This window comes from Henckelia pumila, chromosome 4, assembly GCF_033568475.1.
Source record: "Henckelia pumila isolate YLH828 chromosome 4, ASM3356847v2, whole genome shotgun sequence".
Classification (NCBI taxonomy): domain Eukaryota; kingdom Viridiplantae; phylum Streptophyta; class Magnoliopsida; order Lamiales; family Gesneriaceae; genus Henckelia; species Henckelia pumila.
Window position 1 is genome coordinate 118,561,865 of NC_133123.1, and position 26,387 is coordinate 118,588,251.

Here is a 26,387-nt window from a genome sequence, read left to right on the forward strand (position 1 = left end):
CATATTTGTGGAGAATTAACTTTTTGTAAGTAAACAAGGGATAATGTTGGATTAATAAACTCATCATAAGTTTATCAAACCAAGTAAACGCAGCCAAAATAAAAATCTCTTTAACCATAAAGAAGAGCAATATTCTTATTTTCTTCCAGTTTCTCAGGACAGAAACCACGAAAAATATTCAACAAATTTTCAAAAACACCCCTCAATTTAGGACAACTACAAGTATTTGAGGTAAACCGAACAATAAAAGTACATCAAAGTTGAAACAAATTCTTAAAACCAAAGGATCGTCACCGCACGAATAAAACACATGTAAGCCCCTACACTGAAGAACTTAATCAAAGAAAAATTCAAAATTCAAGAATCAATAGCTTGACAAAAAATAAAATAAAACCAAAAATGATTTTTTTTTATAAAAAAAGTGATACATAACGAAATCTCATGTGTGATAATATTCCTCAATGTTTGCCGATGAGACTTGATTGGGTTAAAGCTTATATACAGGAATTTCAAGAAACCAGATTAATCAATCGATCTCAAGAAAATGCAGTGGGGATTGATGTGATTTGTCGCTGGGTGAAGCCTCCTCCGGATCAGTTTAGATTGGATATTGATGCTGTTTTTAATGAGATAAGGGGATGTTTCTCGGCTGGGGCTATCATCCGAGACAATGGTGGTCGAATTGTGGCTGCTTTGGCCAGCCCTGTATGCAGTCCAAGATCAGTTTTTAGAGGAGAAGTTTGGGCAGTTCTTATGGGTTGAAGCTTTGTTTGCAATGCAATATTAATAGCTGCTTCGGGACTTATTCTGATTCTTTGGAAGTGATTAAGGCGATTCGAGAGCCTTTTTTTGAGTGTTTGGGACTAGATGAGAGGTCAAAAAATTGCTGATGGGGATCAATCAACGGTATCCATCATATGCATCGTCAAGCTAACTCACGTGCACATTCATTAACTCAATTTTGTTTTTTCTTGTAAGAGTCCTTGTACTTGGATTTTCTCTGGATTTCCTGCTTGAGTATTAGACTTTGTACTAATAGACGTTTGATTATGAGGCTATTTACTTAAATATATAATATAATATATATAAATAAATCAGAAAAACGAAAAAAAAATAGTATATAAATAATATAATTTTGGTTGTCCAACGACCTAAAACCGCTCTTTCCCCTCCAAGGGTTTAAGCCTCCAAACTTCACTTTGGGTTTCGTCTGTATCTGGCTCGAAGTCATGGAGCCTCTCCTCACTTCACTTCGGAGCAGTTTCCGCCGTGTTCCTCCGGCAGCGATTCCGCCGATGCTCGACTGTATCCTGGCTTCCACAGCCGATTCTCCATCTTCAATCTTCTCTGCTCTTCTCGACGAGTTTCCCCAGCTCGTCCAGGTTCAGCTATTGACACTTTCTTCCACTCAGTAAATTTTATTCATTTCGTTCTGCGTTTTCCGTAAATCCTTTTTTGGATTAAATTGTTAGCAATTGCAATGGAAGTAGAAGTTAGGGGAGGAATCAGTAGGTGGACCCAGGAGTTATGTGGCGTTATGCATTTTGAGGGACTATCACGTGTGGTTTCTGAACAAAATTAAAGATATAATATGCTTTTTTTGTCAAGGAGTGAGAGCATGCTTTCTCTGATCATTAGTTCTGGAAATCAGGAAAGATGTATTTACTGAAGCGTGAAAGGAGAAAGTCTAAGGAGGATATAATAAAAACAATATCATTGAATAACCAGATATATATTTTTTTTAAAAATTTATTTTACCTGGAGACTTGATGCTGTCAGGCGCTGTTCATTGCTCAAATGGCAAACTGCCAGTATCAGTGGAGACGGCATAACCCGAGTTATAAATGCAATTGAGTAATCTGTTGTGTCCTGAATAAAGTGCTGAATGAGGTTGAATAAAGTGCTCTTTGGTGAAAACCAACTAGATTGAGTTTTGCTTAACTTTTGGAATTATAACTTACTTAACCATTTTACATGTATACTGATGTATTGTTATGCAGGGATATTCTGCTATAAGAAGTGAGGTGATCGACATCGAGTGGCGTAACTTTACTGGATCCTATGTGGCTGCCCTATGTCACCTTCTAAAGACATTAGGTGGGTTCGTTCTGTTATATGCAAAATAGATTACATCTTCGACAGAAGTCACTACTGTTACTCATTTGGGACATTTCCTTTTAAAGCTTGTCTTAACTTAATCTGGAATGTTGGAAAGAACTTCTACTTGACTTGAGGTTACTTGTAATCCAAACCATCCACCATAGAATGTTCTAGTATATGCTCCTGTATCTAGCTAGGAAACGTGCAAGCAAGATGGCTAAACTTGTTAAGGCGACCTTCAAATTATGTCAACCCAATTTGCAACACCTTCACATTAATTGCTGAAGTATGGTGTTGCTTCCAAAAAAAATATTCTTTCTGTTGGAGGGCTCACAGCTTTGCCCCTTCCTGGGGATATGGAGAAGACATGAAACTTCCCACTCACCATAATATATATTATATTATTATTTTTAGGAAGAAAACGTTACTTCAGGTAGTTTGTGAATTGAGGATAGATGATTTAATCTGAATGCTTTACACTCGTTCCAAAATATTGCCCTTTAAGAGATCTGACATTAGTTTTGAATGTCAACTTATATTACTTTTTAAGTCTGCAATTTATCGTGGGAATGCAGGCTCGCTTTCACTTAAATGTTTTTAAACTTGTAGGAAGATGCCTCCTACTCTTATTTTACATTCAAATTCCTAACTCTGATACTCCTGCAGATGCCGATCGTATGCAAATGTTCATCTGGAAAATCTTGATTCCTTTGTTGGAGTTGGTACATGCAGATGACATTGAGCTCTTTAATGAGGTAAAACATTTTTCTTCCTTGGTGTTGTGCCGTCATGTTTTGATTGCTAGCATTTTCATCCTTAAAACAATGTTTGTTGGGTAGGTTGCAAGTTTGTTTCTTGATCTTGTAGCCAAAACAAACAGCTGGGAGGTTCTTGAAGCAACAATGGTGCTACCCCTGTTAAGATCAATCAGCCTGTCGATGGGAATGCTTGAAAGTGAAGAACTTGCAATTCATAAATGGAGTATAAATTCAAATTGTAAGGTTTCTTGTGATGAGGAAACTAGCCGAACATGTTTTGAAAATTTTCATGACAGATTGGCTGAGAAGGATAGTCACAATGATTTTGTGGTATCTCGATCTTATGATATTCCACTATCTATTTCTTACAATATTTTAACCTTGACATTGGATGCTGCTCTTCCAAACAAACATGAGAGAGGAGGTTTTTTCAGCTCAACTGTAGCAAATGGGCCCCATGCGAAACTTTTTGCGGGAAATATGCTTTGGGATCTTTCTAATTTGGCTATGCACATGCTTTCTAAAAGTATCGAGCATCGAAGCTCTGCAGTCAGGTTTCTACTTCCACTTTTATTTAAAGCACTAGCTTGCGAGCGTACGTTCGAAGTCTCAGTTTGCGGGAAGAATCATGTTTTAACCAGGTATATTCCACATGTATTGGCAAAACATAAAATGTCAGCTTCATATATTATATTGTATGTGCTTTCCGTAGAGCTTAGTCTTTCTCTTTTAGACAATTCGTATTTTCAATGCAGGAAACATTTTATAACGAAACTCTGGAAGTGTTGCAAGTTATTATTTTCTTCGGGTTCTTTGGAGAGAAGAGATGCATATGATATACTTTCTTTGTGTTTATCCTTTTCGCTGCCAAATGATGACCTTGAAGATGTAAATGTGGGGGAAGAGGCGATATTTGATTTAAGAGCTGACAAGGCACTCTGGGATGAAATAAAGAGAGGCTTGGTAAGCGTGCCCCATTGTCACTTTAAATCTTACCTTTAAAATATATTCTTTTGTGTTAACCGTGTATGCCCACTTTGATTCTTAAGCTTGACAAAGATGGTTTTGTGAGGAAGCAGTCATTGCATATATTGAAAAGGATGTTAAACTTGAGCAAGAAAATGGAATTATCCACTGGCATTCCAACTAAACTATCAGATGAGAAAAGTTCTAATTCTCGCTTCATTAGCAAAAGAGGGCGGTGGGCTGACAACGAAGCCAAGTCATTGGGTGTTGGGAGGGTATGCCATGATAATGGCTCCAATTTAACTGGTTGGCAAAGGTGGGAGGCATTTGTATTTCAGTACGAAATGCTCGAAGAATATGGTATCCATTTGGTTGAAGCAGCATGGAATCACCAGGTATGGTGGCATTATTGTACTTACGGCACTTTATAAACATGCATCCTGAACTGCAGGATATGGAATCGTAATTGTACTTCCATTGGAACTCTTATGAAAAAACTACCTTGGGTTTGAGTGAGAAATTACTCAGCCAATGTCATTTTTTCCCAAGACATTCTTTGCCTCATGACATTCTCTTCCTTGAAGCAGGACGATCAAACTTGTTTTGTATTACAACTTCTTTTCGTTCTTGCAGATTATGCTGTGGCTTCGGTCCTTGTTCTCCAACGATGATTCAACAAACTCTGAAAATGGAAAACTTTATTGTAACCAGATGGCATCCACAGAGCAAATTTTTGAATGGCTAGCAATTTTGTGGGAGCGTGGCTTTTGCCATGATAACCCTCAAGGTAGAGATCCCTTGTCATTACTCATTATTTTATTTGTGAAATTCTATGATACATTATCTCACTTATGTATGTCGGCATGCATTGCCTTTTATCTTCTGGTTGAAATTAATCCTTAATTGTCTACTGCAGTGAGATGCCTTATCATGGAGTCATTTTTGGACATTGACTGGAAAAATTATGGGTCTTCACCAAAATTTGTGCCCACTGACTTTATACTTGGTCCACTTATACAGGCATTAAATGATCCTGTGCAGCACAAAGATTTTGGTCTGTTGGTTTCGGCATTTGCTTACTCATTAAATTCACCAAGCTTAAGTTTTCTTTTTTTGGTCTATGAGTGGTGTTACACAGTCAATATGCATACATTGTTTTTTTGAAACAGGTTCAAAAGAAGTTTACTCCTCTTGGGCTATTAAAGCCGCAGCTAAATTTATATTTGAATATGCCAGCGTCTTGGATGAGAGGTTCGCTGTAAATACATGACAGTTCTTTGTTTCTTCAACTTAAGGCATGGTTACTCACGTGTTAGACTTTTAACATTGTGCTCGTGTTGATATGGTCCAGCTGAGATATACTTTTAGAAAAAATTTTAGGTGACAATATGTGCATCAACACTAGTAATGCAGATATAATTGTTTTGATGGAGGACCTTTTACTAATTAAAGGAATCTATGGATCCACCATGTGGTTCTGTGGGATAATATCATTTATCAAATTGTTCACTCTTGGAACTAAAAAAAGGACTATTTACTCTTGTTGCTGTGCGATGAGGAGTCCTTATTTCTTCTTAGAAATGCGGTTCTTTTTCTTTTCTGGAGTTGACTCTGATTTTACTATGAGATTGAAAATTTTCCCTTGCTGAGAAACACACAAGAATTACTAGAGAGAGGCAAAGAAAGTTTATCATATAAAGAAGGTTTATTTTTATGTGACAAAAACAGAAAATAACCAAAAAGAATTATGGGATCATGACAGATGTTGCAGGATGGTTAAATGCAATGAGAATGTTTTTTTTTTGTTTTCCACGATCGAAATTTAAATTGTTGAAGATTGAATAGTGTTATGGAGGTTAAGAGATGGAATGTACAGAGTTTTGGGAACTTGGATAGGAGGAGATATGACCTGGAGAATAAGATTCAAGCGCTGGACGTTCTAGAGTGGGAAGGAACGGGATCAGATACCTTGGTGGAGGACAGAAGAGTTTTGAGAACTGAGCTAGAAGAGTTAGTATGTAGGAAACTGCAAATGGAAGCTCAGAAGGCAAAGGTGAAATGGTTAAAGGAAGGGGACTGCAACTCAAAATTCTTCCATTCGTTACTAAGTCAAAGGAGAAGCAGAACATGTATAGAGAGTCTGGAACTGGAAGACGGAACTGTAAGCACAAATAAAGAGATTATCAGTTCGGCGATTATAGACTTCTTCACAAAACTTTATAGCGAATCAGAGAGAGGGGGATGGGGTGTTGAGGGGGTGGAATGGAGCGCAATTGACAGAGATTCTATGGAGCAGCTCGAGTTACCTTTTTCCGAGGATGAAATTAAAATAGCAGTGTTTGAGTGTGAAGGATCGAAAGCCCCGGGACCGGATGGTTTCTCAATGGAAGTGTATAAGGAGTGTTGGCATACGATCAAGGAAGATTTGATGAGGGTGTTTAAGGAATTCTATGAGGGAGGTATTGTGAACGGAGTAACGAATGAGACTTATATTTGTTTGGTACCAAAAAAGAAAGAATCACTGCACATTAAGGATTTTAGACCGATTAGCCTAGTCACTAGTCTTTACAAGATAATCGCTAAGGTACTAGCGTCGCGTCTCAAGAAGGTGCTAGAGATCACCATTGCACATTCTCAGAGCGCTTTCATTGAAGGTCGTCAAATCTTGGATTGTTGCTTGATAGCGAATGAAGTGGTGGAAGAATTCAAATTGAAGAAGAAGAGAGGTTGGGTACTCAAGGCGGATTTTGAGAAAGCCTATGATAACGTTAATTGGCGATTCTTGGATTTTGTTCTCCATAAGAAAGGGTTTGGGAATAGATGGAGGAAATGGATTAAAGGATGTCTCAGCAATGTATGTTATTCAGTTTTTGTTAATGGGAGACCAACCGGTAAATTTAAGGGGGAGAAAGGGTTACGACAGGGAGACCCTTTATCTCCGTTCCTGTTTAACTTGGTGGCGGATGTTTTGGGAAGATTGATTGACAAGGCAAAGTCTTTAGATATCTTTAGAGGTTGGGAGATAGGGAGGGATAGATTTGAGGTCTCTCACATTCAATTTGCCGATGATGCTCTGTTTTTTGCGCATAATGAGAATCATGTGAGAATGCTGATGGATATCTTGTTCATTTTCTGTGAAATGTCCGGATTAAAGATTAATAAGGAGAAAAGTGCACTGTTGAGCTGTAATTGTGAGAAAGAAGTGGAGGAAGGGTTGGCTAGGGAGATTGGTTGTGGGGTGGAATCTTGGCCCATTCAATACCTTGGAGTACCATTGGGAGGGAACCCATTAAGGGTTTCATTTTGGGAACCAGTGATATTCAAGATGTCTAAAAGGTTAGCTAGTTGGAAGAAAGCTTTCCTCTCGAGAGGCGGCAGACTCACGCTGATTTCGGCGGTCATGAATGCCCTTCCCTTGTATTTTATGTCGCTGTTTAGGATTCCACGAGGCGTTGCAGAGGATATGGAGAAACTTATGCGGAACTTTTTGTGGGATGGACCGGATGGGGAGACCCATTGTTATCTGGTAGGATGGGATAAAGTTTGTAAACCAAAAGATAGAGGAGGCTTGGGAATAGGTAATCTTTGCCTTCGAAACAAGGCTTTGCTAGGTAAATGGTGGTGGCGATTCTCGACGGAGGGTGACACTTTTTGGAAGAAAATTATAGCGAGTAAATACGGAGTTCAAGATAACGGTTGGGATGCGGGATTGGCTAGACACAACACTTTTAGAAGTCCGTGGAAATTCATATCGAGGACGTATCTGGCTTTCAGTCACTCTGTGAAGGCTGTGGTTTTAGGGGGGATAGATTTAGATTTTGGGAAGATTGCTGGGTGGGGAATTCTAGTTTTAAGGATCTTTTTCCTAACCTTTTTCAGATTTCTAGGGAGCACAATAGACAGATTTCTTTTTTCCTTTGTCGAGATCCATCTTTTTCCTCTAACTCTATATCTTGGAATTTGCATTTTAGACGCGATTTGAGGGATGATGAGTTGGCCCAGCTAGGTAATCTGCTGGAAGTTTTGAGGGGGGTAAACTTAATAGAGGGAGCGGAGGATGTGAGGAAATGGGTGTGGGACAGCTCAGGCGTATTTTCAGTAAAGTCTTTCTACGAGTCCTTCTTTCCAGAGGAGCGATTCCCTAGCTTCTCTCTTTTTCACCCTATCTGGAAAGCCCCTATTCCGACAAAGGTACAGGTTTTCTCATGGACAGCTGCGTTGGGAAGATTACCTACCTGTAATTTGATTCAAAAGAGGCTCCCGAATATCTCCCTTAGTCCGAACTGGTGTTTGCTATGCAAACAGGGGGGAGAGACTCAGGACCACATGGTTATTCATTGCCCGTTCTCTGGCTCCTTATGGAACCTTGTTCTCAAGGAATTGGGATTATCTTGGGTAATGCCGAACTCAACAAAAGACCTTTTTGCAACTGATTTAGGAGTTCGGCTTGGAGAGAAAGGGAAAGTTTTTTGGTTAATAGTGGTTCATTGCGTGTGTTGGTCGTTATGGTTGGAGAGGAACAGAAGAATTTTTGAAGATAGTGAAGAATCAGTGAAGGAAATTTGGGACAAGATCAAATTGACAATATCAATGTGGGCCCACAAGGGTTCTAAATTTCAATCTTTTGCTATTTTAGACTTGTATAGGGATTGGAAATTGGCTTTGATTTAGTTTGATAACTGGGGTTGTTTGCTTTGGATAATAGTTAGCCTCGGTGGACCACTAGTCCACTTTTTGTAAATCTTCTAATCTAATTTTATATGTAAAATTATAGTTTCCTATAAAAAAAAAATAGTGTTCTGGAAATATATAGCATCTTATGGAATTATTAAAAGTAATTTATCGACTTGTCAACAATGAAATCAAAACGGAGTGCACTCAACAATTTGCGGAGTAAAAATTACTCGTCTCTACTGTCAAATACCTCCCTGTATTAACTAACATACGCTTGGTTTGTAAAGAGGGAACAAGAAATAAAATAATTATATTGAATGACCTCTCTCTAGGAAACTGCAATATATCATGCTCTTTGGTAATTATTCTTCTGAGTGACTCATTTGATTGTGGTATTTCAACTTTTAGTTTGTAATCAAAAGCATAAAAATAAAAACAATGTTCCATTTGGTTATATTCTCTCTAGGCTGGTCTAATCCTTCGGCATTATATTGTTTGGTCCCTGTAGTTCTTATTACATTATATGCACTAAAAACTTACGACTTGAGACGTGTGATGCAAACAATATCGTGTAATACAGGCAGCATATTTCGTTCTTGGTCCGCCTGGCATCTGCTCCAAAGTCGCTGTCATTTGGGCGAGCTGGCTTGATGTGCCTTGCAGAGTGCATTGCTTCAGCTTCCAGTGGAATTATGTGCCAGAATAATCATGAATTTGAACGATCTAATGGTGCCTCCTCTGACGAGGTCCTGGCTGAATCCGCACGAAATTTATATCCAAATGATAGTGCTGACTTATTGGATGTTTTGCGTTTTATTCTTGAGTGTAGTAAACAACATTTTAATCCTAATTACCGCATTAAAGGTCTCTATTTACTACTCAAAATTTCCCAAGTAAAAAATGATGAATCTTGAAAAGCTTGCTATTCTGACCTTGTTATGGCTTTAGTTTGTGAAAGGATTCTGGCTTCTGCATCTTCAGTGATGACTGCAGTTGATGTTCCTCTTGAGATTCTTTTACACTTCATTGCAAGTCTGCCTCGCGAATATACTGACGTTGGTGGTATGATTTAAATGGTGGTTCTGCATTTTTCCTGTATTTACTCTCGTTGAACAGTCATAGTTATTGTGTTGGTAGGTCTTATGTATCTCCTGCTCTTGTTTTCTTTTTCAGGTTTGTTGAGACATGATGTTATAAAATGGCTTAGTGGCCCTAATTTGCAGCTCATGACAGCTGTTGGTGGATTTCCCCCAGACTTTACAAGTCATAAGCTCCCTTTAGATTCTCTTGTTACATATGATGATGAAGAATTAAATGCTTGGGAATTTCAAGCAAAACGTTGGGCTCGATTTCTCTTCCTCGTGGTGGATGAAGATCAACACTTGGACCCAATTCTCAAGGTTTGATGTATAAGCCTATAATTACTACAATAAGTCTTGTTTGGTCCTACAATGCACTCTTCTATCATCTATGTATTTTTGTGAAATGGATCTCATTTTCCTGGAAAGAAAGGCAAGGGTTAAAATTTGTGTTTTGTCTTTCATTATTCAGTCAACATAATGCAAATTTACATATTTGGACCTACTATAGTGGAAGATCAATCCATTGATTTTGTATTCATGTCGGAATCTTCTGCCAACCCCTTGTTGTTTTAATTTTTTTTTATAAGAAACGATAATATATTATATACGTGGAAGATATAAATACAAAAGGCGGACAAGAGACCCACGAGTGACGAAAGAAAAGACCGACTCCCTAATCATATCAACAGTAAACAAAAGCCCAATCTCTTAATAAATCAGAGGTTGAAACATTCTTAAACTCTTTATGAGATCCACTCCAAGTAGTAGTCCTAATCTCGATTTTTTCCCAACACTCTTCTACCGATTCTTCAATATTTTCGAAGATTCTTCGGTTCCTCTCCAACCACAACGACCAACAAATACCATGAACCACCATCGTCCAAAAAATTCTCCCCCTCTTGCCGAGATGTCCAAGATATGTGGAGAATAAATCCTGCGTTGATCTTGGTGTTACCCAAACTAGTCTCATCTCCATCAAAGCTTTAGCCCACAAACTGCTTGTGAAAGGACAATGTATTAGCATGCGATCATGAGTTTCCCTCTCTCCGACAAAGCACACACCAATTTGGGCTCAAAGCACACGAAGGTCATCGCTCTACATCCGAAGTCGGCAATTTACCCAACATTGCTGACCATGATAAGACTTGAATCTTTGTTGGAATCGGAACTTTCCAAATTACATTAAAAAAAGAAAACACAGGAGAGCCGCTGTTTGGAAAGAAAGACTCAAAAAAGGATTTGACTTAGAAAAGACTTGAACTTGAAGAATCCCTACCCCACACTCTAACATCATCAACCCCATCAATCAATCTAACCCTAATTAATTCTCCTAACAACGCACTCAACTCAACTATTTTCTGGTCCCTCAAATTCCTCCGAAAATGAAAATCCCATGAATAGGGGGCGATAGTCAGCGAATTGTCACATGCTAGCAACAAAGTTCTAAAATTCGATAGGTGATAGTCGAGCGTCAGACTATCGCCTAGCGCCTAGGCCACCTAGGCGGGGACTAGGCGCCACTAGGCGGATTCCACGGTATTAATAAATCACATATTATAACTCCAACACAATAACATCAAATTTAAAATGATTTCAAAATTACATAACTAATAAAATACCACAATTTACTTTACTTCTTTTTCTCCATAATTTTCTCTATTTATAATTTTCCATAATTTTTTACTCTTCTCTTTGGAAACAACTTTGAAAGGGTTTTCGTGGAAGAGTGAATAAATTTTTTGGTTAATTTTTTTATTGGGCTTTTAAATTAAAAGCCCAGAAAAAAAAATTCTTTCCTGCCTAGGGCGCCTAAGGCTGCCTAGAGCCCGCCTAGGCGCCAAGGACGCCTAGGCTGGCCGACTAGCACTTTTTCGGTGCGGTCGCGCCGCCTAGGCTGATTTTTAGAACACTGGCTGCCAACCCCTTTGTTTAAAAAAAGCATGACATGACACAACCATGAAGAGGGTTCCTGTAACATCAGGTCATCGTTCGTCTGTTTGGAGAAACCTTGTTACATGGATAAGTAAAAAACTAGACAGTTGTAGAAATAGTAGTGCACAGATAGAGCTCAAAACGTTGGCATACAGTGTTTGTTAGCTTCTAGGGCTAACAAATGTAATGGAATTGATAGTAAGGTTGAAACTCTACCATGATAAAAGAAAACTGTTATGACAGGACTAAACATGTTGAAGTCGAGACACTTCAACATTGGAAAAAAGGAATTATCTGCTTGATGCATGTTCCTGCTTCAACACAGTTGTGGACGTGTTAAAAAAGGGATTGATAAACCCGAAGTTTGAGAAGCTTGTGGATAGACTTGGATTGTTCAAACTGTATAGTCCATGTTGAAGGGGATTGTACGCATATTATTATACATGATCTCTGGGTAATATTTAATCGGTGTTGTTTGTAAATAGAATTGTATAATCCCCAAGTTTAATGGATTAGCTATTTCCTTTCTTCCCTTAATTTCTTCTATACATAGGTCTCTATAGATCTTGTATCGTACAGCAATCTTTTCAGTAACAATTAATGCAGTTTATTGTGCTTTTACCCACTTTAGCATTTAAAACGATTTTCAGAATCAGTTTTATTGAGCCTCAAACTCTTGCAGATTAGCTGTGGATGTGGGTTTTCTTCTTTCTTCTGGAATGATAGTTTAATTATTTGGATTCCTGGAATCAATTTTATTGAATCTGAAACTATTGTTGGCTAGCTGTGGATGCTGGTTTTCTTATACCTTCTGGAAATATTTGTTGTTGTTTTGATGCAGTTTATTCAAGATTATGGTGGTGATATTTTCAAGAATAAGAACCATGTAGAGTGGGTGGAGGTGAAATTTCTCATCCTTGTTTCAAGCTTGGTTGAGGAACTTCAAGTAATACTGGTGAAAACTGCTCGCTCTCAAGTCTCGAATGGAAAGACACGTGATCTTGGCTTTCCCGGGATGCTGGATAATCCTAACTTTATGAATGAACTGAAATTCTTTGACAAGTTCGTCATGGTATTGTTGTTGGTTCTGGTATGGATCTTTCCTTGTACTTTGTGCCTTTATCATCTTCAAATAATAATGTGATATTGACCATGCGAATTATTTTGACAGGAAGAACTGGTCGCATTCACCAAATCATCATGTTCCATTTTCTGGACGCCTGTGGTGACAGAGAACAAGGCTCTTCCAGGCTCTGTTACAGGGAGGCTGGGGGGCCAAAGTCAACGTCGGTTGTTACGTTCTTCATGTACTTCTGTTTTGGAAGCTGTGCGTCCATTTAGATTATCTTTGCGCACGACCTGTTTCACTTTTTCTTTTTGCTATTATGTGTATTCTACAACTATGATGACAATTTTCTATCATACTGCCAATACAACAAATTATACAATCCCCCTCATTTAAATGCTCTAGATGCTTCCATCTTGAGTTCTGCTACTTGTTGAGCTACTCTTATAACTACATGAGTGCACTCACCACTATTATTATGCATTTCTCCGAGATTATTGTAGAAGCTACGACATCCAGTTCTCAGTCGTTCCCATTTTCATGTTTGATTTAATTATGGATTGGCAGATAACATCTGTAAAGTCGCTGGCATCTGTCTTGAGGTTGTGTGCACAGTTTAGAACAAATATTTCACTTGATTCTGCTCGTACATTACTCTGGAGATTTTGCTGGAAGATTATCACACCTCCAGCATGTACATCAGAGGTACGCTAGATTCTTGTTTTTAGTTATAAGTGATGAGCGCTCATGTTAAAATCCCAGTTCATCTTAAACTTTTTAAAATTGTTAAGCTGTTAGTATTTTTTTGGTCACATTTTTTAAATCAGGTCGAAGCCGAAATATGCACAGCTGCCTATGAAGCATGTTCCTATGCTTTAAAGAATTTAGTGCCGATGTTTTCTCCTTTGTCATTGGATATTTTTTCGAGAAATAGTAACTCATCTCTATCAGAAGCAGATAATGAAGCTCTGTTAGATTTATTTATCAGCACTTTTATACATAACATCAACAATGTTATTGACGGGGGAAAATTGGCAAGGACACGTCGTGCAATTTTGATGAATTGGAAGGTGATTCCTCTAATCTGTATTTGGCCTATGGCGTTTGGTGATACGTCTGTTAATTGTTATTTGTGCATGACTCGTAGTCAATGGCAGTGCTATTTTTTGAGGCAACAGGCAACTATTCAATGACAGATTAGTGCTCAACGATCGATATTATGTGCATTTGTTGTTTTAATTCATGGGGACTGCTACTCTGAAATGTTAAATACTTGGTAACAGGATTTCTTGGATTCAAATATTTTTCCCTGCAGGATTTATTACATTGCTCTTTTTCTGCACTCTTGACACTTTAATATCAACATCCTTTTAGGATTTACTACATTGCTCGTTCTAATCACTTATTTATCAAACGCTATCCAATTTTGATTTTTAGATTTTCACATTTGTTCCCAAACACTACCAAACTTTTGATTTTCTTAACGTTTTTATAATCTACAAATTTAATCACTTCTACAAAAGCATACTCTTTTGCAAACACTCCCTTACAGGCAAGGAGTGATATTAGAGTTGAACTTTGCAATTAAATAGGAAAGAAATGCCTTTGTTTGCGTTAGTTATGAACTTAAAGTCTTATATCTATTAAAAATATCAGTATCATCTGAACATTTGCGCATGAGTTGCTAGGGCATACGATATGTTTTTTTTTGTGTATGAATGCCATGAAGGCGTGTTCTTTTTAGCATAGACATCTTTCTTCTGGCCTTTCATGTCATCTTGGCCTTGAGGCGACAAATCAAGTTCCTTCTGTTTATGTTTTGTCATGCTCGTAATTTTTTTAATATTATATGTAGACTCTCTCTTTATTTCCCACATATTTTACCTTCTGTAGACCTTTTAGTTGTTGAGAATCTATGCTATGCTATGCTTTTGATATCTGGGTACTAAGTAAAGGTTTTTACTCAGTGGAGCTGTCTAGAATCTCTGTTGTCGCTGCCCAAGTTTGCACTTAGTAATGGAGTTTGTATGAGTAGGTGCAAGTTTTACTTCTCAGCTTCAATGGTCAGACAGATTTTTGATGATCTTGTTGGAAGGTAAGCTATCAATTGTTGATTTTACTGTGATTAATTGTCCCCTTGCAAACTAATTATGTAGCTCAACAACTTTGTTTTACGGAACAACTTGGACGTTTGCAAATGAAAGGCGGGGATATCCAACTTGTTTTTGGATGTTAGGGGGTCCTCTATAAAATTCAGTGTTCTAAATGGCTGCCATCTTTGCTTAGCCCTTAGGCGGTTTTGTAGGCGTACAAAAGGTTAGCCATGGTGGGTGAGGTGGGCAAGGTGAGGCAGTCAAAAGTCAACAAAATTTAAAATACCCTAATTATTAAGACATTATACACTTTCTATTCAAAACATAATAGCCAACCGCCACCGCCTACCGCCATTTACAACACTGATAAAATTTTTGGTTTGAGGTTGAAGACAAATTTGGCTCGGAGAGTGGATGCCCGATTTCCAAATTTTTTTAATTATACTTAAACATGGAGTGTATCTTTTGTTTTAATACAAGTTCTCATAAGAATTATGGATCATAATCATCTCTTTTATTGGTGCATATTATCCTACTCATTAAAGTTAATTTACATCCCATAGCTGGGATTTGAAAAAAACCATATGCGCTCATGGCTTTTTTAGGGCAAACAATATTTGTTTTTGTGCTATGTGCCTACTGTCTTTGGACCTCAATTCATCTGCTCATTATTGTTTTGATGAATGAGTTTGCAGCCTTGAAAATGCTGGAGAATTTTCAGTTCTACCCATGCTGAGATCAGTCAGATTATGCATGGAACTCTTTACTTTGAGAAGAATAAATCCCGTGATCACCTCTTATGACGGCATTACTGTCCAGGTGTACTTTCTTGTTCCATTTATTTATCATATGTCCTATCAAGGATCTCCTAGTTCAAGTCTTCTAGTCAACATGTTCTTAAGAAATGCCTCCCCTGGTTGGTACAGTTTTCTGTGGAGATTTGGTTAAGGGTTGGATTGAAATGTAAGCAGTGAGTGAAAATGTATTGCAAAGTTTTAGGTTTATTCATCATCAATTTATGCAATATTTTTTTTTTTTGATAAGAAACTATAATATTATTAATAATGTGAAATGGTTTGAATACAAACAGTAAACCAGTGGTCCACAAAAGCGTGCTAGTGCCCAACACCAACAAAGTAAGCTATCATTCTAAATCAGAGCTAAACTCCAATCCCTATACAAATCTAGTGTTGGCAGAGATTGAAAAACTAAACACTTATGTGCCCAAGTGGATACTCTAAGCTTTATCTTGTCCCAAAGTTCTTCCACAGGTTCTTCAATATCTTCAAATGTTCTTCTGTTTCTCTCCAGCCATAAAGACCAACACACACAATGCACCACTACTGTCCAAAAAACTCTCCCTTTCTTTCCAAGATGAGCTCCCAAATCTGCAGCATATAAATCTTTTGTGGATTTCGGAATCACCCAAGATAGCCCCAATTCCTTGAGAACGAGGTTCCACAAGGAACTAGAGAACGTACAGTGAATAAGTATATGATCCTGGGTCTCTCCCACTTGTTTACACAGCACACACCAATTCAGGCTGAGGAAGAAATTCGGGAGCCTCTTTTGAATAGAAAAGAGAAAACCTAGGACACTGATCCTCTGGAAAGAATGACTCAAAAAATGACTTAACCGAAAACAAACCTGAGTTATCCCACACCCATTTCCTAATGTCCTCCCCCCCCCCCTACTAAGTTTACCCCTCTCAAAACTTCCAACAAGTTGCTTAGCTGGCCCAGTTTGTCGTCCCTCAGGTTACGTCGAAAGTGCAAATTCCAAGAACACGTCGAAAGTGCAAATTTATGCAATATTAATATTAATGATCTCATCCTGCTCTCCTTTTGGTTAATTTAATATAAAGAATTCGTAGTTGAAGTGCGTGTTTTCTTGGTTGTCTTTGCTATAGTTGCCCTTACTTCTTTAGAAGAACACGAATCTTGAGATTTAAAACCATAAGCATACTTACCAACCCAGAAGCTCGGGGAGTCATCATCCAACATAAGATCATTTTCTTTATTCAATGCCACATCAACCATTAATTTGTATGGTCTATTTCTCATCCAAAGAAATATGATGAATGGTGTGACGCAAATCATATTGCAATGCCAAGGATTGTTCGATAAACAAGGATTGTTAACTAATTCAAAAATATCCTGTGCTTGGTTCAATTTTTACGTCATTTACAATTATCACTCAGCCCCACAAAATTCCTGTTCCCAAATGATAAATCAACCCACCTAAGTGGTAGAATGCTTTGCATCAGCACCATGGATAGGGAGGCACACATTTTGGGAATTATAAACCCAAATTGAGACTCAAATTTTGAGAATTATGAACTCATGCATGTTTGTGCATGAAATCATGCAAATGATTAATGTTGAATGCCAAATATGTAGTAAACGTTATTTCTCATTACCTTTTTGTGTTTTGTTTCTTGGCATGTGTTTTCCCATGAAATGTAAACAAACTGTAAAAATCAGTGGGAAAACAAATGAAATTTATTCCTTATGCTATGCTTAAAAGCATGGTTTTTCATAATAGAGGAATTGTTTTGGTCAAATCCATCAATATTCCACATAATACGCACAAAAGCGCACACACTGTGTGTGATAGATGTAAAAATATGTTATTACAGTAAAAACTCTATAAATTATTACAGTAAAACCTTTATATTATCCAGCTTCATTTGGCCTCATTTTAGATCTTGTCTAGAACTCCTAAAGAAGGCACTAAAACCTTCAGAATGTAGAAGTTATGTTTATCCTTTGTTGAAGCGGATGGGGATGATGGCAATTGAGAGAAATATTGGGCCAGCAACCTGGAAGCACGTGCTACCAGTTGTGTCTGTTTGGCTGCTATATGAAATCAGGATCATATAATCAGAAAATGATCAAGATTAAAGTTTTTATCTACCGATTTCAGTTTATAGTACAGTAGGGTTATATTGCTAGGATATTCATCCGGGAATACATTTTTTCCTCTTAGATGATGTGGCTTTTGGTCCGTTCGTCATGGATATTACATGTCAGTTGCAACAAAAGGAGAGTAGCTCCTATTGCTGCCCTATTATCTTCTGTCTTACATTATTCAGTGTTCGGTGATGAGGGAATGCATGAATTTGACTGTTCCCCTGGGCCATTAAAGTGGGTATGTTGTTTCCTTTCTATTCATCTTGTACCTGAATAGCTTCTTTGACAAGTTCATGTGAAACAGCAATAAGTTTTCTGCAGTTTGTAGAGAAAATTCTTGAGGAAGGCGCAAAAAGTCCTCGAACTATTCGGCTTGCTGCACTACAATTAGCTGGCCTTTGGTTGGCATATCCTCATACCTTAAAATACTATATGAAAGAGCTGAAGTTGCTGACATTGTATGGTTCTGGTATGTTTCATGTTCACTCGGTATTTTTGTTAGTGCTCTGATTGGAACACCATTCATTGCTGCCAAATGGTTTCATTAGTTTTGTGCTGCTTGAGCGTCCACCTGTATCATATGTTCTTTTTTTATTAACGTCTGTTTGATTTCTTTTATATCAGTGGCTTTTGATGAGGACTTTGAAGCTGAATTATCCCAAAATTATGATGCAAGAATTGAAGTATCAGTTTTGTCAAGAAGCCTAGACCCTGATTTAACTGAAGTATGTCACAGAATCACAAACAATTAAGAACTGATTGTAGTAATGATGCTTTCGTAGCATATATACCATGTCGTTAGTAGTGAAAATGTGAAATACATTTATGCCTCTAGCACATCCTTTCCAATGTTTCATCTTGTGGGATTTAGTACATCCTTTGTCAAGTTCCCATCTTGTGGTTGATTTCATTTGTTTTTTTTTTTTGTGATCAGGTGTTTTATTTGGATAATTTTCAGTTGATCGATTTACATCACTCCAATCTAACAACCGTGATGATTAACTTCATAGCAGTTGTTTCAATCTGATCATAAAATAGATGGCAATATGTCTTTCTGGTTCCTTTGAATTTTTTTTTCTAATTTTTTAATTGGTTGTTTGGATATCTACTATTGAGATTTGTGATGTTTCTCTAACCAGGGTTTCATTAACACGGAACTTTATGCACGCGTATCTGTTGCTGTTTTGTTTTCCAAACTGGCGGACATGGCTGATTTGGTCAAAACAACAGAAGAAACCGAAGACAGCCTTGCTGCAACCGCATCTGGAAAATCATTTTTGCTTGAACTTCTTGATTTTGCGGTATCAGTTTTTGTTTTTAAAATTCTTATTCTTATTGCTTTTTTCCTCACTTACCCCTTATTGCATGCTAACCCTTTTCTTCCATCCCATCCCTTGGCTAAAAAGTAAAAGAAAATTACAGCTGGACAGAAGAAACATGCATAGTCATTTCGAGTTTTGGTTCTTATTTGTGTTGTGATATGATGTGGATTTGGCCTTTCCCACTAGAAGGCTCTTAAAAACATCCTTCAGTCTTAGTTATTGTCATGATGCTCATCTTTTTACCTAAAATTGTAGTTAATGCTATACTTCTATCTTAGTTTTGTTTGTATCAATCCAAGCTTCAGATGTAGTCACGATGTTTGCTAAGATCACAAACTTTATTCAATATTTGTCTGGTTTACCATTTTTTTCTCATTCAATGTTAAGTCCGATTTTTAGAATTTATTTTTCCCTCCCCTATTAGAGTTTAAGAACAACCTTGGTTATATTCCATATCTTGGTTTACTTCATTTACTATACTTCATCTTTCATCTACCTCATCTTTGCTTGATTTGTTTGTGCTGGCACATCAATTTCCCCTAAGCCTCAGAACTTATCTCAAAAAATGTACTGAAACAAATGATACATTTTTTGACAGGAAAATGATAGAGATATCTCTAAGGAGTTGTATAAGAAGTTTAGTGCGGTGAGTTCCTTTTTCTACCAGCATTATTATTATTATTATTTTTTTTTGATAAGAAACTTATATATTAATAATAAAATAGGGAAATTCAATACAAGAGGTGGACCAACGGTCCACAAAATGCTCAAAATAAAACACACCGGACTAAATCAGCAAAAAACTAACTCAAAACCAAGCTCCAATCCCTATACAAATTAGAAATTGCAAAAGATTGAAATTCTGGGATATTATGAATCCAAGTTGAGGCTTTTAATTTAATCTTGTCCCAAAGTTCATCCACCGATTCTTCTTCATCTTCAAAGATCCTCCTGTTTCTTTCCAGCCAAATGATCCAGCAAACACAATGCACTACTATCCCCCAAAGTCATCTCCCTTTTTTTTCCCCAAAAGTCCCCCTAAATCTGCAATGAAAAGATCCTTCGTAGTCTGTGGTGGCACCCACGATAGTCCCAAATTCTTCAGCACTAACCACCATATGGATCTTGTGTATTGACAATGAACAAGCAAATGATCCCGACTCTCTCCCCCCTTCTTGCATAGCACACACCAATTAAGATTTAGAGAACAATTCGGAAACCTTTTTTGAATGAACACGCAAGTCGGTAGTCTTCCCAACACTGCAGTCCATGCAAATGATCATGACTCTCTCCCCCCTTCTTGCATAGCACACACCATCGCATGTACTTTTGTTTCTGACCGAGACATATAACTTGTTTCTTGATTTCTATGAAAATGATGTGAAATATGAATATTTGGACCATAACCATCTGTAATAGCCATGCCGTGAAAACTGTTATGATGCTCATTATCTTCTGAACAATGACATAATTAGAGGGATGTGTTAAATGCTTAGTTACTTCTTCACCCTCTGAAACTAATTGCCTCATGCTGATGCGCACCCTTGTCAATTTGGTTTCCGATCATTGTTTTCATTGGCTAATCTTTCCTTCGTTTGCAGATTCATAGGCGGAAAATTCGTGTATGGCAGACGATTTGTGTTTTGTCACGATTTGTTGATCTGGATATGGTTGAGCAAGTTACATCTAAGTTGCATACATCAATTAATGTTAGTAGTTTTATTCGCTCAACCTCCTTTATGTATCTGACCTGTTGAGTTGTGAACACTTGGATTTTCTTATTTCCTTGGATGCTTGAGGGCAGTGGTGCATGTGTGTTTAAGAGATTCCAGCGGTTAAGAGTCATAAATAACAAGAAAAGTTTATACTGCTTACAAAACTCTTAAATAAAGTTTACAAGGTGAACCAAAAGGAAAACAAAAAATATATACATACTTAATGATCTTTTGTATTAGTCATATCACTAAAACCTGGTCCTATCTAAACTAAAGAGTCTTCTGTACAAATGACTATATTCTATTCAACACTCTCCCTCAAGCTGGCTTGTAGATATCATCCATAACTAGCTTGCTCGTCAACACTGCGAACTGTCCTTTGTGTAACTCTTTGGTAAGGATGTCAACAGCTTGTTCCTTGGTATATAGGGGATACAAACAATGTTGTAAATGGCGGGAGACGGTGACGAGGATGTCAGTGATCGCCTACCGTGCCTAGGCTGTTGAATTTTTTTTGCAATTTTTTATAGGTAAAAATATATACAATCATGCAATGTAATTACTAATAGTTATAATTTTTTGTGTAATATATGTAATTAAATTTACTTATGAATAGAGAAGCTTCATACAATATAATACAATTTAGACAAGATGCAAATAAATATAGTAATGCAAATTAACAAGATAATTAATAAAAAAATAATAGTAAATGGCAGCTGAGGCGTGGCTGGCGCTGGCTAGCGGATGTGGGTGGTTTGAGGAGGGTGGTGGCTGAAGGTGGAGCATTTTTTAAACCAAAAATGAAAACTTAAAGAAAGTGGAATGCATTTTTATAATTAGTGCTTTTAAAATTCATAGACTTTGACTGACCGCCTGCTCACCCAGTCCGCCGCCGCACCCGCCCGCTCGCCTGCCTCGCCCGCCGACTAGCCTTGGACCGCCTAAAGAGACTGCCTGATGCAAAGGCGGGGCGGTCGATGGGTGCCTAGGCGGCCGCCTCGACCGCCATTTAGAACATTGGATTGCCTAGTGGGCCGCCTCGACCACCATGTAGAACACGGGATACAAATCATACCACTATGAAGCTTTTCCTTGATAAAGTGTTTGTCAACCTCAACATGTTTTGTTCTATCGTGAAGAATTGGTTTGTGTGCAATTGAAATGGCAACCTTGTTATCTCTAAAATCTGGTCCTATCTAAAGTAGTGAATCTTCTGTACAAATGTTTTATTCTATTCAACATATATATTGTGAAAATTTTGTTTCTAATGAATAATTAGCATCAAGTCACTTTTTGGGGTATGTTTAATAAATTAAATTCACTACTTTATCAACTGAAAAATTGTGGCTGACAAAAGAAAATAATGGTTTTATTTGGTTTTTGTTGCAATCATATTGGAGGTCTCTGCTCACGTTTGTGTATTGCTATGCAACATCTCAAATGAAACAGTTCCATTCTTTCTGGAACTGCTGTATTGTGCTTTCTTAAAATGAAATAGAGTTATGTATCAATACAATAAGCAAGTTGAAATTGAACAAGTATTCTTGCGTGAGTTCTTGATGGCATACTACTGATGGTTTATGTTAAGCTGCTAGTTATGCATCAGCACCACAATATTTCTTTTTTGCATTTTTAACATTTTCTAATTCTCGACCTAATGGTGTCCATTCTCATGCCTTTGCAGAGAAACAATTTACCCTCAGTTCGACAGTACATGGAAACTTTTGCCATCCATGTGTACTTGAAGTTCCCTTTACTTGTAAGAAGACCCTTTATTCTTTGCCCCTATTACTTCTTGTCTTTGTTCAGTCATCCTCTTATGGAGTTGGGGCCTAAATGAATCATCAGAGTGCTCTAACTGGTCTCGGTTCATGTTTACATGCTTTTCAAAGCCAGTAATGTTATCAGTTCATTTGTTTGAAGCAACGTTGTTGGATGCAAACACTAACTCATATTACTGGTATACTCCGGGTGAGAAGAAAAAGCATGCCAACACGGCAACACCAATGGAAAATAATCTATATATTCGAAAATGAAAATAAATTTGTTGCAATACCTCTTGATTCCTGTTGTAGATAGAGGTGTGACTTGTAATGGTGTGACTTGTAATGAGTTCCTAAAGTTTTAAAAACCATTATTCCCAGACTACCAGATGTCTACCTGGTAGAATTGTAGGGGAATGTGTTAGTTCAGAAAATACTTGCAGCATCCTTAATGTTGGACAGTACTTTCATTTGGTGGCACCGAGAATTTAGATGGTTTTACTTGGGTTTGAATTTCCTTATTCACTGCATGATGAGTGGAATCTCAAGAATTATTATTGAAAAAAATTGGTTGATCGTGTGTTAAGTTTGGTGACATAAAATTTACCAGGCAAGATGGAGACTTCTCAAATCTTGAGAGTATTTGCAGAAATACTGAGAGAAGAAACCAGATTTTGTGGAAGACCGAATGGATCGTAGGATGATCCTCTTAAAGTAAAATTGAGTAGCCATGGATAAAAATAAGAGGTGAAATATATGGTTTTGCAATGATTAATGCCTAACATCTGGAAAAAAGAATTTGTACTTGAGCTTGGCACGCATACTATAAGGTTTTGCATTGAAATATGTTGAGCTAGGTTGAGGCTTGCATGCTGAATCAATTTGTTTACATCCCTAACCACAGGGTCAGTTCAGATTTGAGTGTGTGGGTATGTGTGTGAACAATTGAATATTTTGACTGTTATATGAATAGTCTGATGCAGATTCCAACTTTACATTATTTGGACATTGCAGCTTGTTTTTCTTGTATATTTTGTCTCATTTTCTTAGTTCGAGTTCTAGTTTTCAGCTTTAACGTTGTTTAACTTCTATGCAATTCTGAGGCTCTCCTTTCTTCTCCTAATAGGTTGGACAACTTTTGGTTTCTCAGCTTAGGGATTATGATTTGCGGCCTCAGGTAGGAAAAAAATATCATTTTAAATATTTATGTTTTTTGCTTGCTTTCCCTTCCAGTCAAATAAAAAACTATTAAAGCAAAGCCAAGCAATAGCTCCCTTTCATGCTCATGTCATGTCGAGGTACTGCGGCTGATTGTTTGACCTTGGCTGGTTTGATTATCTAGTGAGTTCTTTTGATGTTTTCTACTTTCTTTATAAATGCTCCAGTACCAGACCATTGTGACACAAATATACTAGCTGTTAGGGTAATGTGACGATTTTATTGTCGTCCCAGGGTTGTCAATTTACGTGTCAACTTAAAATTCTGTTTTAGGATGAGTTAGCAAAAAATATGGACAAACTTCTCCCAATGCACAATTTTCAGAACAGTGTTCCAGCTTGGATACCCAAGCACAATTTTCAGAACAGTGTTCCAGTTTTGAAAAACAATTTCTTGATCTAGGCTTTTTATAAAATACAAAAGCAGTTTTCATGTTTGAGTTCTTTTTGGAGTCCAGGCTGCGTTTGAATATAATAATATTATACTAAGTAATAACCATGGTTCAAATATTTCGTTATTCGGTCGATTGCGCAATTTAAGTCTTTTTCGGTTTCTGATATGTATAGAGATTGGAGTATTATGTGTGTAAATATAGATAAAGAGAGAACAAGAGAGAAATTCTCTTCTTTTATTATATTACTGAATGTATACAACGGAATGTGATTTAAAGGAATGAAAACAATGCATAAAAGGAAAGATTACATAATCAAGAAAAAAAAGAAAATATATAAAATCCCCAACATAATGGGATTTAGCTGAATCAATCCCTTGTATTCAGGCGTAGAATATTCTAATTAATCAACACTCCCCCTCAAGTTGGTGCAAATATATCAATCATGCCCAATTTGTTGAGTTGAACCTCAAACGGTTGCCTTAACAAGCCTTTCGTAAGGATGTCTGCAATCTATTCCATGCTCGGTACAAAAGGAAATTGTTCCTTCTTCCACTTTCTCTTTTATGAAGGGTTTGTCTATCTTTATGTGTTTCGTCATGTCATGTAAAACTGGATTATGAGCAATGTTGATAGCTGACTTATTGTCACAATATAGCTTTATCGGTAAACTCAGTGACATTTTAATATCTTCTAAAACTCCCTTCAGCCACAAAGCTACACACATTCCCTGAGCCATTGCTCTAAATTCCAAATTCGGCCTCACCACTACTTCTTGCAACCACATTTTGCTTTTTGCTTCTCCAGTTGACAAGATTACCCACATAATGCATAGTATCCTGATGTTGATCTTCTGTCTGTAACAGATCCTACCCAATCAGCATGGATATATGCTTCAATTCCTCTTTCTTCACATTTTTAACCGAAGTCCTTTCCCTGGAGAACTTCTCAGATAACGAAGAATTCGATATACTGCATCCAAGTGTTCCTCACAGGGAGAGTGCATACTTACAACAAAAGTAATATCTTGACGTGTGTGAGATAGATAAATTAGTTTTCCAACTAATCTTTGATATCTCCTGGTATCGACTGGTGTACCATTTGTCACTTTTCCAAACTTAATATTGTATCAATTAGGTGTCAGCGGGTCTACAACCACTCATCCTGGTTTCTTTTAAGGGATCCAATACATACTTTCGCTCGGAAACAACTATTCCTTTCCTCAGCACCTAAGGCTGCCTAAGCACCACCGACTAGCACTTTTCAGTGCGGTCGGCTAGCGCCTAGCACCTATTCTCTGCCTAGGCCGATTTTTAAAACACTGACTCAAATAGATTCGTATAATTGTCTCCAATCACGACCATGTCTTGTTTCAACTCCATTCAGATTTGAGAATGTGGGATTAGAACACAAGGATTTTAAACAAAATTTCGCATCTTGGTGGAACAATTTTGGGCTTCAGGGTTGGAAATGACATAAATTTATGACTAAGAAGAAAGGGTGGGTGTTTAAAGAGGACTTTGACAAGGCGTACGACAATGTCGATTGGAAATTCTTGGACTTTGTGTTATTCAAGAAGGGTTTTGGGGTGAGATGGCGAAATTGGATTAAGGATTGTATCTCGAACGTGTCATTCTTGGTTCTTATTAATGGTAGACCCCAGGGAATATTTGAAGGAGAAAAAGGAGGTGATCCGCTATCACCATTTTTGTTTAACTTGGTCGCAGATATGCTGGGCAGACTGATAGAAAAGGCTAAGTCATTGGATCTCATCAGGGGAGTGCAAGTTGGGTAGAGCGAGGGTGGAGATTTCTCACATTCAATTTGCGGATGATTCACTATTTTTTGTAAATGAGGTTGATCATTTTCGTTTTTTGGTGGAAATTTTGAAGTTTTTTTGTCAAATGTTAGGGCTGAAGATTAATAGATAAGTGTACATTGGTAGGGCTTAATTGTGAAGAAGAAGAGGCGGATGACTTGGTTGGAGAGATCGGATGTGGGATAGATTCATGTCATAATAAATACCCGGGGATTCCGTTGGGAGGTAATCCATAAAATATCGTTTTGGGAACCTGATTTGTCTAAGATGTCGAAGAAACTAGCAAGTTGGATGAAGGCGTTTTTGTCTAAAGGGGGTAGATTGACCTTGATTTCGGCGGTGTTGAATGATTTGCCGATGTATTTCATGTCTTTGTTTAGAATACCAAAAGGTGTAGCGATTGTCATGGAGAATATTATGAGAGATTTCTTTTGGGAAGGAGTTGACGAGGATTTACATGGTCATTGGGTTGCTTGGGAGAATGTCTGTACACCGAAGGAAAAGAGGGGTCTGGGTATTGGGAATATTTGCTTAAGGAACAGGATTCTTCTGGGAAAGTGGTGGTGGAGATTTTCA

The 26,387-nt window shown here is 37.5% G+C and overlaps 1 protein-coding gene across 1 annotated transcript in view; it reads left to right on the top strand.

The window, feature by feature from the left end:
• The first annotated feature begins 1,157 nt into the window (after positions 1–1,157).
• Positions 1,158–26,387, top strand: part of LOC140863136 (uncharacterized) — a 41,740-nt gene continuing 16,510 nt past the window's right edge. Inside the window, exons 1-26 of the mRNA XM_073266320.1 lie at positions 1,158–1,382; positions 2,001–2,097; positions 2,767–2,855; positions 2,940–3,499; positions 3,614–3,821; positions 3,908–4,219; positions 4,458–4,611; positions 4,741–4,878; positions 4,994–5,075; positions 9,079–9,362; positions 9,447–9,560; positions 9,672–9,898; positions 12,354–12,602; positions 12,684–12,839; positions 13,146–13,283; positions 13,406–13,648; positions 14,546–14,673; positions 15,367–15,490; positions 17,660–17,821; positions 17,905–18,052; positions 18,208–18,308; positions 18,723–18,884; positions 19,504–19,551; positions 20,507–20,614; positions 22,305–22,379; positions 23,510–23,560. Coding sequence (XP_073122421.1) covers positions 1,230–1,382; positions 2,001–2,097; positions 2,767–2,855; positions 2,940–3,499; positions 3,614–3,821; positions 3,908–4,219; positions 4,458–4,611; positions 4,741–4,878; positions 4,994–5,075; positions 9,079–9,362; positions 9,447–9,560; positions 9,672–9,898; positions 12,354–12,602; positions 12,684–12,839; positions 13,146–13,283; positions 13,406–13,648; positions 14,546–14,673; positions 15,367–15,490; positions 17,660–17,821; positions 17,905–18,052; positions 18,208–18,308; positions 18,723–18,884; positions 19,504–19,551; positions 20,507–20,614; positions 22,305–22,379; positions 23,510–23,560 — 4,311 coding nt within the window. The 5' untranslated portion in view covers positions 1,158–1,229. The remainder of the gene's footprint in view (positions 1,383–2,000; positions 2,098–2,766; positions 2,856–2,939; positions 3,500–3,613; positions 3,822–3,907; positions 4,220–4,457; positions 4,612–4,740; positions 4,879–4,993; positions 5,076–9,078; positions 9,363–9,446; positions 9,561–9,671; positions 9,899–12,353; positions 12,603–12,683; positions 12,840–13,145; positions 13,284–13,405; positions 13,649–14,545; positions 14,674–15,366; positions 15,491–17,659; positions 17,822–17,904; positions 18,053–18,207; positions 18,309–18,722; positions 18,885–19,503; positions 19,552–20,506; positions 20,615–22,304; positions 22,380–23,509; positions 23,561–26,387) is intronic.